This window comes from Microtus pennsylvanicus, chromosome 8 (assembly GCF_037038515.1).
Source record: "Microtus pennsylvanicus isolate mMicPen1 chromosome 8, mMicPen1.hap1, whole genome shotgun sequence".
Classification (NCBI taxonomy): domain Eukaryota; kingdom Metazoa; phylum Chordata; class Mammalia; order Rodentia; family Cricetidae; genus Microtus; species Microtus pennsylvanicus.
In genome coordinates this window covers 63,012,755-63,026,076 of record NC_134586.1, presented here as the reverse complement: position 1 = coordinate 63,026,076, position 13,322 = coordinate 63,012,755, and the positions used below count along the sequence as shown (strand labels likewise).

Sequence of the window (13,322 nt, the reverse complement as noted above, 5' to 3'; positions counted from 1 at the left end):
TATGGGATTATTGAATGGCTTACAGACTGTGGTCCAGCTAGTCCAACAATGTCTGTCTATCAATGGAAGGTTCAAGAATTCAGTAGTTGTTCAGTCCACAAGGTGGGATATCTCAGCTGATCTTTAGTATATACCAGAATCTCAAAGTAGGCTCTAATGCCAGTGAAGGAATGGACTTGCCTTCAAGAGCAAGAAAGCAATCCTGCTTCCATGTCCTTTATATAGGCTGCCAACAGAAGCTGTGCCCCAGATCAATGGTGACCCTTCCACCTCAGAAGGTCTGGATTAAAAGTGGATCTTCTCACTTCAAATGACTTGACAAGTCCTTCACATGTGTTCTTGGTTGGTTTGGTTTTAGTTAATTTCATATGTAGTCAAGTAGACAAGCAAGAATAGCCGTTACATTCAGTTTTAGAAAAACTACAGGTGCATTTTGGGTTGGTCTGAAAACTGGTTTTGGACTTTTTGAGTAGAGTTGGAAACTTCCTAAGTGATCACATGTCCTTAATCTTGTATAAGACACAGGCAAACTGTTAAGTCAGCATTATACATTTACTGGCATGGCTTTATTTTGCAGCCCCGATTGGCTTCAGACTTGAAGTCTTGCTCTGTGGCTTCTTAAGTGCTATGTGCCTACCTCATTTTTGGTGAGTTTTTGTTTGTTTCAGTAGGCCTGAAAATGATCACAAAGGCCATTGGGATGGCCCAGTAGGTCAAGGTGTTTGCTGCCAAGCCTGCAACCTGAGTTTCATCTCTGGAACCCTCATAGTGGAGAGAACCAACTCCAGAAATCTGTTCTTTTATCTTCACATGTATGCTGTGGCATGTGCATGCCCCCCATAATTAAATAAATTTAATGATCATCTTAAAATTACATATAACCTTAAAAAAACTTGAAGTGATCACCAAAATGTGTGTCAGGGAATCAAACAGCTGAGTCTTTGGAAGCTCTTTGAAGCTTCAGAAGAGTAGAAATAACCCAGACAAGAGTCAGGAAGGCCAGAGTTAGGCTTTGAAGCTGCATAGCCAGAAACAAGCCATGCATCCTTAACATTGTCCAGTATCAAGATTTTCCATTTAGAAGCATGCCCCTTGGTTGACAGATCCTAGGTCGTACCACTGTGTTTTGACTTTGAAGGGACGGGGAGGACATTGTAGGGCTTTACTCAGAAGGAAAGTTTAGCAGTCTTGGGAGGCAGGAGATTTTTCAGTCTTTTCTACAAATGTTCAGGTAAGGTTAAGAAGCTGGTGTACAGCTACTTGAATCCCTCCTCCCCCTGAAAGGGTTCTCTGTAGTTCTGGCTCTTCTGGAACTTGCTCTATAATCTAGGCTGGCCTCAAACTCAGATTCACCTGTCTCTGCCGCCCAACTGCTGGAATTAAAGGCATGTGCCCCCACCGCTGGCTGTAGGGTTGAATTTTTTAAGAACTGACTCTTGGGGTGCTAGGAGGCTCCTCTATAAAATGACTGTTACTAAAAATCATCTCAGTGAAGTAAAAACAGAAGATGCATCCCAAGAGACCCTAACTGAGGAGGCCCCGTGGTGATGAGGTGGTGCAGGCTTGTAGCAAGAGGGTCAGAAATCCAAGCTCATCTTCAGCGACGTAAATTCGAGGCCAGCTTGGGCCATAGGAGACCCTGTCTCAACAATAAACAAAACACAGAGTGATTAGACCCTAAGTAAACAAAGGTGAACGAACCTCAAGTTCAGAGCAGAAAGGCTCGGCTATTTCCTGGGCCCCAAAGGTGGTTTAAGGAAATGAAGAGGCTAGAGAGATGGCTCAGTGGTTAAGAGCACTGGCTGTTCCTGAAGAGTACCAGAGCTTGATTCCCAGCACCCACATGGCAGTCCGCACCCATCTGTAACTCTAGTTCCAGGGGATCTGACACTTTCTTCTGGCCTTGGACACTATGCACATGTTGTGCAGACATACATGCAAGCAAAACATCCAGACAAAATATAAAAATTTTAAGAAGGTTCAAGTTGCAGGCAGTACTGATGTGGCTTGGTTGCAGGAGAGTCTCAAAACAAAAACAACAAATTGTGTGACCAAAAGCCTGGCTGACCTGTGCAGGACAATTCGGGTGTCGTGTCCTGCAGTTTAGATTCCAGCTGGATGAGTAGGTAAGGGTGAAGTCGTGCAAGGTGATTTCCTTTGTGTGATGGGAGGCTGAAGGATTTGAGACATTGTTCTCTCAAGCAGCTTAGACATCCTCTTGGAAGCTGAAGGTAAGGGGTGCACAGTGGAGCGCCAACAGTTCTCAGGCACAGTTATGTGGGTTATTGTTCTGTGGAACAGGATTGACAAGCAAAGGTGCCAGTATGAATGATGGAGGTAAGTCTGACCTTAACCTAGGGCACTCAGCTTCAAGTGGCAAACTCGTCTGCAATGAATTCAGTACTCATTTCCAGCAGGGCTGGCTTCCAGCAGCTCGGAGAGAGTCCTCTGTCTACCTCCTCAGAACCACCTCTGTATCTGCTCCATTGCCAGAGCATCTCTGCTTCTTTGGTTGCAAAGCTGGTTGCTGGTGGTGCCAGGCTTTCTTCAAGCTTAGCAATACATTGGAAAACCGTAATTTAATTCCAGCCCAATCCAGGGAGCATATCTCAATGGTCTGGTTCACCATCTAGTTAGCCAGTCCCTGCGCATCTGAACATGTGGTTTGACTAGCAAAGGGGCCACTATACAGCTAAAACATTTTATTTATTTATTTATTTATTTTTTTTGGTTTTTCGAGACAGGATTTCTCTGTAGCTTTGGTGCCCGTCCCGGAACTAGCTCTTGTAGTTTTAATTGTGTTCTTGGCACAAAAGAAACTTGAAAGTTAATAAATTACCCCTAATTACACTAACGTAAGTGTAAGTTTTAACGTAAGTTTTAAGGAATCAAGCAGAAAAATATGTGTATCAAGTAATGCGGAGATGAGGGCTAGAACACAGGAGTCACTCAACATTGGAATGAACATTTTTGTTTTGTTTTGAGACAGGGTTTCTCTATTGTCTAACTGTCCTAGAACTTGCTATGTAGGCCAGGCAGGCCTTGAACTAACAGATCTAACTGCCTCTGGCTCCCGAGTGTTGAGTTAAAGGTGCGCCACCATACCCCACCTATAAATGAGCCTGCTTTTAGTTGATCACCTGAAAGAGCAAATCCAGATCTAATCCGCACGGGAGGAACTGACTGCACAGACAAAGCGCAGTGACAAAGTCCTGCAGGCCACACCGGACTGAGGCTGCAGACAATCACCACCCGAGAGATGGGGCTTGGGGGAGCGTCAGCTTTCATTCTCTGACAGTGCTTTGTGGGTGGTTATTTATCCCTCATGGTGTGTGTTCTAAGCCTACCTATTCTGATGGTTTTTTGCTTTGAGCCAAGGTCTCACTACTTAGCCCTGGCTGGCCTCAAACTCATTCTGTAGCCCAGGATGGCCTTCCTGCCCCAGTCTCTCCAGAGCTGGGATTAAAGGTGAGAGCCACCACACTCCCATCCCATTTGGTTTTGAGACAGGGTCTCTATAGCCCAAACTCGCCCGGAACTCACTACTTAGCCCTGGCTGGCATTGAACACAAAACAGGTTCCATCCTGTAATCCCAGGGCTGTATCCCTGGAATTTGGGGGACTCCAAAACAAATTTCCATCTTTCTCCCCTCATCTAACACCCATACCACACCTCATCCCCACTCCTTCCACCCCTGGTTTGGTTCATCGTTCATCTGGCCTCTGCAGCCGTCTGTTCTCTACGATTCCTCCCGGAACCAGAGCACTCTTTCTAAAACACAAACCTGAGAAGACCCCCTGTTGCTTGAGAATTTTACAGAACTCCTTTCTGGAAAGAAACCAGTTCCCCAGAGCACTGACTGGGCTGTCAGGAGGCAGGCCTGTCCTGTGCACCCGACAGCCGAGGTGGGCGTCTGGAGGCGAGCAGGGGACCCTGCCCTGGAAGCTGGTCTGGGATGGAGGGTGCGCCCAGGCCTGCAGGTACGGCGGTTCCGGGTGCCGACCACGGGGCGGGCGCGGCCTCCGGGCGGCAGGGGGCGGGCTCGCCCAGGGCTGCGGTTCCAGACCGAGTGCTGGGGAGTCTTTCCGCTTGCACAGTGACCTCGGGCTGCGGGCTGTGTCGCCGGGCATGGCGGCATGGGGCCCGGCGTCCGCTGCGCCTCTGCTCCGCGGGAGCCACGGGGTGAGCCGGTGGGGCTCGGGCAGAGCTGCGGGGGAGCTCGGGTGGCTGTTGTCTGGTTGGGGACGTGGGGCAGGACCAGGGCCCTTCCCTGCTCTCATTCATTTTCTCCTGACCTCTCTGATTCGCACTGGGGGTGCTGGGCGGGGGGTACCCAGGCTAAGTGGATCGGGGACAGTCCCATAATCCGTCACAGTAGAGCGAACCTAGGAAAGAAATGCTGCCTTCTGTAGCGGAAAACCACTCGGTGTTGTGGTCCCCGAGTCCAGGCGTTGGTGCTGGGCACTTAGGCTGAGTCTGCGCTCTGCAATCGCACACAGAGCAGGCCTCTGACCTTCACCCTCCTTAGCCTGCAGCCTGGAGTGGGAGCCCAGTCTACAGCAGCTCTCCTAATTCTCCCACCCTCTCTTGGTTTTTATAGCCCTGGTTAGCCTAGAACTTGTGACATTCCTCCTGACTCTTGGAATAACGTCCTAAGCCACGGTGCCTAGTCTTTTCCCCCTCATCTTTAGCTTTACCTCCTCCATCATTCTCCTCCCGTGCCTGATGGTATCGAATCTGCCTCCCATGCTGAGGAGCTGTGTTGCTTCCAGGACTGTCATCTAGGGCAGGTCATCAGGGATTCTGTCAGCCTGTGACTCTGCGTCTTAGTGACCTTACATGCTGCCTGCCATCCGGTTAGGCCACCGTGGCTGCTTCTGTCACGGGAGCAGTTGCACCCAGGCTTACAGCCTTGGTTTTGTTCCTTCGTGCAGCACACAGACCATCGAACTCCAGGCTTTCATCTGGCCTGAATCCCGGCCATCTCTTAGGCTTCTTGGCCTATGTCCCCCGGCCAAGCCTCTCATTTGCTCACTCACTGCTTCAGGGCCTGTCTTGGGGTCAGCTCTGGGATGCTGCTGTGGAGAGGCAGACTCTATCTCAGCCTTGTGAGACTAGCTGATAGCGAGCTGGGCGGAAGGCTCAGCTGGTAACGTGCTCTCGAGGATGGTCCAAGTTCAGTCCTCAGGACCCATGTGAGGTGGTAAGAGGGCTCCCTGCTTTTCCCGAGGACCCCAACTGTTTGCAGCCTCCATGTCAACATGTCAATCAACTCACAGCTGCCTATAACTCCAGCTCCAGGGATCTGGTACTCTCATCTAGCCTCTGAAGCGCCACATTCATGTGCACAAACTCTTAGACACACACACACACACACACACTGACAACTCAAAGTAAAAATTTGAAAACACAAGCCAGGTGTGAGGGCACACACGTGTAATCCCACTGCTGGGAGGTGAGACAGGGGGCTCCCTGGGGCTTGCCTGCCAGCCTAGCCTACTTGATGAGCTCCAAGCCAGCAAGAGACTGTCTCCAAATACAAGGTGATGTGGCTGAGAATGACAGCTGTGTTTGTCCTCTGACCCCCAGTGCGCATGCACACACGGGCAACTGCATGCACATAAATTACCACAGAGACCCAGGATACAGCCCTGGGGGTCTAGAATAGCACCTGCTCTGGACCTTGTGGTGAGACTGAGGGGTGACTGGATGCCACCTACAAGCCAGCGCTCCCTGCCCCACCCAGCAGGGGCCATGGTTGTACCACCTCACGGTCCCACAGCCCCCCTCTTTGTGTGTCACAGCTCACGGTCCCACAGCCCCCCTCTGTATGTCGCAGCTCCTCACGGTCCCACAGCCCCCCCTTTGTGTGTCACAACTCATGGTCCCACAGCCCCCCCCCCCCTTTGTGTGTCACAGCTCACGGTCCCACAGCCCCCCCCCTCTTTGTGTGTCACAGCTCACGGTCCCACAGCCCCCCCTTTGTGTGTCACAGCTCACAGTCCCACAGCCCCCCTCTTTGTGTGTCGCAGCTTCCTCTCCTGCACTGTGTACATCGGATGTTTGCCTCCCAGACTGAGGGGGAGCTCAAGGTGACCCAGGTTCTCAAGGAGAAGTTTCCTCGAGCCACAGCTATCAAAGTCACGGACATCTCAGGTGAGGCTTTCTCCCACAGTTGCCATGGGGCTTTGCTGGGGGTTTTGAGTTTTTAGCTGGGGAGAGGCTGAAGTCCAAAGGCTGGGAGGAGGGAACCTTCCATAGTGACTTCTCCGTTTGTGTTGCTTTGGGCCAGATGGAGATGGGGACTTAGAAACGTCAGAGGCAAAGGCCTGGCTGAGAAAACTCTGGGTTACCAGGCTAGCCCTGCTTAGATGAGGTCTCTCTTGCTGACCACCAAGCCTGCCCTTCTAGAGGCACCAAGAGCTCAGGATAGTCTCTCACTTTTGAGATGGACTTGTAATCCACCCACTCCAATTCTTCTGACACAGTCCAATGGAGAGCTAGAACAGGCCCAAGGTAGGTTTTTTCAGTTACCCTACTTTATACTTTATCCAAGAGTCAAGCCCAAAGCATCAAAAGGAAACAGGAGAACCAGAGGCAGAATCAGGACCCAGGGCAGACTCTCCAAGCCCAGGCTAGTCCTGTTCTCCTCAGGCCACCTCTACTTGCTGTCTGTCAGGACCAGGCTGGCGGTGTAGCTTCTGCACTAGAAGCAGAGGGAAGATGGGGGCCTTACCCAGACACGCCCAGAGAGGGACACGGGTGCAGGCAGCTAGATAAGACATGGCCCTGCATGGCCACTGCAAGGAGGGCTCTCCGACTTCCCTGAAAGCTCGCAGGGAGAACATTCAGAAATAGCTTTTCTTGGGCTGGGGATGCAGCTCCATTGGTAGAGCGCTTGCCTAATGTGTACACAGGCCAGCTTTGAGTCCCAGAAACATAAAATTGAGCAAGTGTGTTGTGCTGGCTCATAATCCCAGCATTCAGGAGGTGGAGTTCAAGGCCATCCTTGATTATGTGGAGGGGTTGAGGTCAGACTGTTTGAGACCCTGACTTACAAAACAAAACACAAAGAAGTTTATTTTATTATATGTTAGGAGAGGGCCCTGAGGGCGTTCATTGGTGTAAGAAAGCATAGTTGACTGTGCTTGAAGTGGTTGCTTACAGGTTGGTTACATCATGTCCAGTCTGGAAGGAGGGAAGGGGAGAGAAACGGAGAGGGGCGAAGTGGGAAGGAGGGAGGGAGGGGATGCTGGCGCTCAGCTCTCTTTTCCTTTCGTCCAGGTATCCAGTTTAGGGGTGAGCAATCCCAATCTAGAAACTTCCTCATAGACATGCCCAGAGGTTTGCCTCCTAAGTGATACCAGATTCTGTCAAGTTGATAGTCACTGCCAGCCACCAATGGAGGGACCACACAATCGGATAAAACCTTAGGGTATTTTTAACAGGTCTGTGGAAGGTGGGAAACTGAAATTGACCCTCCCACCATCTCCCATGGCTTACTAAGAGAGAATTTCTACCTCCCAATGCTTCCCAGGCCTTGGGCTCCCTTTTTCCTGCCCACACTCCACAGTGTGGGTAGCAGAGAGGCCAGGAGTGAATGTCAGATGGGAAACTGCTCTTACTGGGACCTGTTAGTCGAATGCTGTCAGGACTGTCCTTTCTTGGGACTGCCTGCTACCATCTGTTGTAACCGAGATGCCTTTGACTTTGTCTGTTCAGGAGGCTGCGGGGCGATGTACGAGATTAAAATTGAGTCCGAAGAGTTTAAAGAGAAGAGGACCGTCCAGCAGCACCAGATGGTCAATCAGGTCAGTGGCTGCTGACGGTCCTTGTCCCTCTGGCCTTCAGCATCTGAGCGCACAGCAGAGGGCATGGTTGCTATCGCTGTCGGTTCCAGGGCACAGCAGGGCAGCCATTAGAATGTGGTCAGGAGGACAGGACTTGAGACCCTAGAAACACAAAACCAGAGACTCACTAGGCTGAGATTTTGAGCAAATGTAAATTAATTCAGAATTGGAACTAGGCCACCCAACGGTTATTTCTCAACCTCTTTGATAATACTACAATGTTTACTGTTTCTTTGGTTTGGGTTTTTGTTATGGTTTTAAAGAGAGTCTCATGAAGCCCAGGCTAGACCCAAACTCATTATGTAGGCAAGGATGGTCTTGTGCTTCTAACTCTCCTGCCTCCACCTCCCAAGTGCTGAGGGTATGGACCACCACACCTGGCTTATGAAGTCTGGGGACTAAGCTTAGACCCCCTCGGTAAAAATCTACTTACTGAACTGGATCCTTAGCCTTGTTTGGGTATTTTTAAAGACTAGGTAGTCCAGGCTGGTCTTGAACTTACTATACAGCCAAGGGTGACTTTGAACTTCCGATCTTTCTGCCTCCACCTCCGGATGCACATCACCACGGCTAGTGTGAGGTGGTGAGGGTGGAACCCAGGGCTTCATGCGTGCTGGGCGAGTGCTCTGCCCACTGCTGTACAGCTTCAGCCATGTTAGGGATTTTTGAGGCGTGCCCTCTGGCACTGGCTTGTGTGGACTCCAGAGCAGGGTTAGAGACGTGCTCCGCTGTGCCTGGCCCGCTCAGTGTTTTCTGGTCTCACAGGGCTAAATGACACGCTTTTGTAGATTTGGGTTTGTGTTCCTCAGTAGGAACCTATACCAGCGCTGACCCTGGGCCTCTGTCTCAGAAGCCACCCCACAGCTGTGCCTGGTGTCACTCAGAGCTCTTGCGCGCTGTCAGCTGCTTTAGCTTCTGAAAAGCAGAGTTCTGGCCATCAGCCCCTTTATCTTGGGTTCACATGTGCTCTACTGTCGGAGGGTCCTCCCTCCCTCTGGATGTCCTGATTGGACCTCTGGCCTAGTTCCCTTCTGCACCCAACTCAAAAGCTACTTCCCATCCTCCTGGCTGGGCCCCAGGGCCCCTCCATTTTCTGACTCCTTCTTTTTAAAATTGTGTATTCTGCGGTCCTTTTAGGGGTGGGGCACGATGCTGCAGCACCTATGTGGTTAAAGTAGAACTTGCCTTCCACCATGTGGGTCCTTGGGATTTGAACCTAGGTAGTCAGGCTTGCCAAGCACCTTTTCCCATTGGGTCATCTCACCTACCCTCCAACACCTTCTTCCAGTTGCTGGTGGTTCTGACTTGTGTCCTGACATGTCTACGTGCACCCTGGACACGTTAGCCCTTTCAACATTCTCAGAGCCCCTCCAGATACAGTCAGCTGTGTGTGGGTTCCAGGCTTAGAATGAAGGTAGCTAGGACAGGGAAGACCTGGCTGGGGGCTTTCCCCACAGCTTGTTGGACGTGGGTTTTGTTCTCAAACACATATGCTACCTGGTGTGACTGGATACTGGATACTGGTGTAGCCTGGGTGCTGTTAACCTGCATGCATCCCTTGGCCTGCAGCTCCAGTCGTGACCCTGAGTAAGTTATTAACCTCCCTGTACCCACACAGTCTGAGGACACATGCAGCCCTCCTTAAATGTACCATGTACCCTAGGCCAGCTAACTTCCAGGCAAGTCTCCTGTCTTCCCCTCCCATGCCGCTGTGAAGAATGCCAGGGTTACAGATGTGTACCACATCTGGCCCTTTTACCTAGGTTCTGGGGAATCAAATTCAATCAAATTGTCAGGCTTGCTTTGCAAATGCTCTTACTTGGCGAGCCATCTTCCTGACCCTCACGGTGACATTGCTGCTGGCCTTGAGTTCTTTCTTGTGGCTTTCTTCTTCATTATCATTGCTCATTCTTTCCTGTCTCCTCAATACCTGGTGCAACATTGTGTGCACAGGCATGCTCAAACACGCTTATCCAAGGTAAAGCTTTTTAGTTTTTCAAGACAGGGTTTCTCTATATAGCCTTGGCTGTCCTGGTACTCATTATGTAGCCCAGGCTGGCTTCAAACTCAGAGATCTGATCGCCTCTGCCTCCCAAGCGCTGGTAGTAAAGGCGTGCGCCACAACAACTGGCTTTCAAGCTGAGTCTTCTTACCCACGGTATTTTGGGGATTTTGTTGTTGTGATGTTCTTTTTTTGTTTGTTTGTTTTGAGATGGGGTTTCTCTGTGTAGTCCTGCCTGTCCTGGAACTCGCTCTTTAGACCCTGCTGGCCTTGAACTCAGAGATCTGCCTGCCTCCGTTTCCCACCTGGCTGGCACTAACCCAGCTGCAGAGACAGAAGTAGCCACTAGAGGGCATCCTGGGCCTGCAGCAAGCAGAGGGAACTGGCCGGACTGTACCTATGAGGCTTTTTCCAGGGTCCTTTCTGTTGGCAGAGTTGAGGCTTCCACTGAACATAGAGTTGGCCTGGGTAGAGCCACTTAGGAACATGACTGAAACTAGCTGTATCCAGGACCACAGAACATCTGGGTCCATATCCTGACCTATTTACTCACTTGCTGACTTTGGGCCAGGGGTACTCAGTGTTGTTTTAACTCCACAACCCAGGTAGGAGTGTATGTCTGTGTGTGTGCTGTCGTTAGTGTGTGTGTGTGTGTGTGTGTGTGTGTGTGTGTGTGTGTGTGCCCGCGCACACACTATAGGTTCAGGGTCTTCCTGTATTGCTGGGCTGGACTTGAACTCCTGAGCTCAACTTACCACGCTCCCTTACCCTGGTGGCTGGGCTATGGATATGTAACACCACAGCAAACACAGGTGGGGTTGTTCTTGTTGTTTTCTCCGGGCAGAGCTTCTCTTTGTAGCCTTGGCTGTCCTGGAACTCAATCTGTAGACCAGGCTCAGGCTGGCCTTGAACTCACAGAGATCCACCTGCCTCTGCCTCCTGAGTGCTGGGATTAAAGCCGTGTGCTGCCACCCTGGCTACAAACTTAAATACTACTGAATAAAAACAATTGTAAAGGGAGTTGGGTGTGGTGGTGTGCACCTTAGGTAGCATGAGTAGTAAAAACCCAGAGATAGATATTGGGGTTCAACTTGAAGACCAGAAAAGCAAAGCAGCCAGCCATTGGCTCCTACCTCTACCTCAGTCCAAAAATGGTGATTCTGCCTCCAGGAATCCTCAGAATTGGAGGACCCAGGCCAGCCAGGACTAGCCAGTGAGACCCGGCTACTGGGAAGAGGCGTAGAGGGGCTTGTGTGCAAGTGCGAGGACTTGGGTTTGGATTCTCAGAGCTTGGGTGAAACTAGATGCTGGCATCACAGACCTCTGTGACCACACTCAGCATCACATCAGCGCCCAGAGGCAGAAGTGGGGAACCCTTGGAGTAAGCTGGATAGTTGATTGGCGAAACAGCAGGTTCCACTTTAGTGAGACACTCTGCCTTGATCTGTAACGCAGAGAGCAGCCAAGGAAGACACTCAGTGTCAGCCTCAGGCCTCCAAACGCATGGACACAGTGCACACACACATGTACACCCACACACATGCAAGCATGCACACATACACACATGTACACCCACACACATGCAAGCGTGCACACATACACACATGTACACCCACACACATGCAAGCATGCACACATACACACATGTACACCCACACACATGCAAGCATGCACACATACACACATGTACACCCACACACATGCAAGCATGCACACATATACACATGTACACCCACACACATGCAAGCATGCACACATACACACATGTACACCCACACACATGCAAGCATGCACACATATACACATGTACACCCACACACATGCAAGCATGCACACATACACACATGTACACCCACACACATGCAAGCATGCACACATACACACATGTACACCCACACACATGCAAGCATGCACACATACACACACCACATGGACACAGTGCACACACACATGTACACCCACACACATGCAAGCATGCACACATACACACATGTACACCCACACACATGCAAGCGTGCACACATACACACATGTACACCCACACACATGCAAGCGTGCACACACACATGTACACACACACATGCAAGCGTGCACACATACACACATGTACACCCACACACATGCAAGCGTGCACACATACACACATGTACACCCACACACATGCAAGCGTGCACACATACACACATGTACACCCACACACGTGCAAGCACGCACACACACACATGTACACCCACACACATGCAAGCATGCACACATACACACATGTACACCCACACACATGCAAGCATGCACACATACACACATGTACACCCACACACATGCAAGCATGCACACATACACACATGTACACCCACACACATGCAAGCATGCACACATACACACATGTACACCCACACACATGCAAGTATGCACACATATACACATGTACACCCACACACATGCAAGCATGCACACATACACACATGTACACCCACACACATGTACACCCACACACATGCAAGCACGCACACACACACATGTACACCCACACACATGCAAGCGTGCACACATACACACATGTACACCCACACACATGCAAGCATGCACACATACACACATGTACACCCACACACATGCAAGCACGCACACCCACACATATGTACACCCACACACGTGCAAGCACGCACACCACACACACATGTACACCCACACACATGCAAGCATGCACACATACACACATGTACACCCACACATGTAAGCATGCACACATACACACATGCAAGCATGCACACACACATGTACACCCACACATGCAAGCATGCACACAACACACACATGTACACCCACACACATGCAAGCATGCACACATACACACACCACACAAACATAGGCAAAAAAATGTTCTGAAGGGAAAAATTGCTTAATAAAACATGTGCAAAGTATCCTTCAGACAGCTGTGTAGAACACTGTAGCCAACGGCAAGACACAAGAACTGACTGTGACATCTCTTCCTCAGGCACTAAAAGAAGAGATCAAGGGAATGCATGGCCTTCGGATATTTACCTCTGTCCCCAAGTGCTGACGGCGCCCCGGTCACGCGACTGCTGATGCTGAAACCTTGAGTGCACTTCTCCACAGCCATCTTCCAGAAGAATCCCTGCCAAAAAAATGTATCTATTTTTGTTCATAGACATTTATGTATTATAATTATAGGAGGTATGTTATCTATTTAGAAGTTAATTAAAGACCACAGATACCTATTGCTCACAACAGGCATGAGTCATGCTTCAGGCCCCTTCCAGAAGCCGTGTCCTCCTTTCGCAATGGCTCATCTCTGCAGAGTTCATCCTGCTCCTGGACACGGAGTCTCACTGTGTAGCCCTGGCTGGCCTGGAACTACTAACAGAGATAATAGTTCCTGGCTCTGCCTCTCTGCTGCTTGGAAGAAAGGTGTGTCACCACACCTGACCCTAGATTTCTTGGTTCTATA

General features: G+C 50.4%; 1 protein-coding gene across 1 annotated transcript; it reads left to right on the top strand.

The window, feature by feature from the left end:
* The first annotated feature begins 4,027 nt into the window (after positions 1 to 4,027).
* Positions 4,028 to 13,102, top strand: Bola3 (bolA family member 3). Its single transcript, XM_075983727.1, has 4 exons — positions 4,028 to 4,183; positions 6,034 to 6,157; positions 7,724 to 7,812; positions 12,849 to 13,102. The coding sequence occupies exons 1-4, from the start codon at positions 4,130 to 4,132 to the stop codon at positions 12,912 to 12,914; spliced, it is 333 nt and encodes a 110-aa protein (XP_075839842.1). The 5' UTR covers positions 4,028 to 4,129; the 3' UTR covers positions 12,915 to 13,102.
* The last annotated feature ends 220 nt before the right edge of the window (positions 13,103 to 13,322 follow it).

Coding starts and splice junctions, on each gene's coding strand:
- Bola3 (XM_075983727.1), top strand. CDS start 4,130: ATGGCGGCATGGGGCCCGGCGTCCGCTGCGCCTCTGCTCCGCGGGAGC. Junction 4,184..6,033: donor TGCTCCGCGGGAGCCACGGG/GTGAGCCGGTGG, acceptor TGTGTGTCGCAG/CTTCCTCTCCTGCACTGTGT. Junction 7,813..12,848: donor AGCACCAGATGGTCAATCAG/GTCAGTGGCTGC, acceptor TCTCTTCCTCAG/GCACTAAAAGAAGAGATCAA.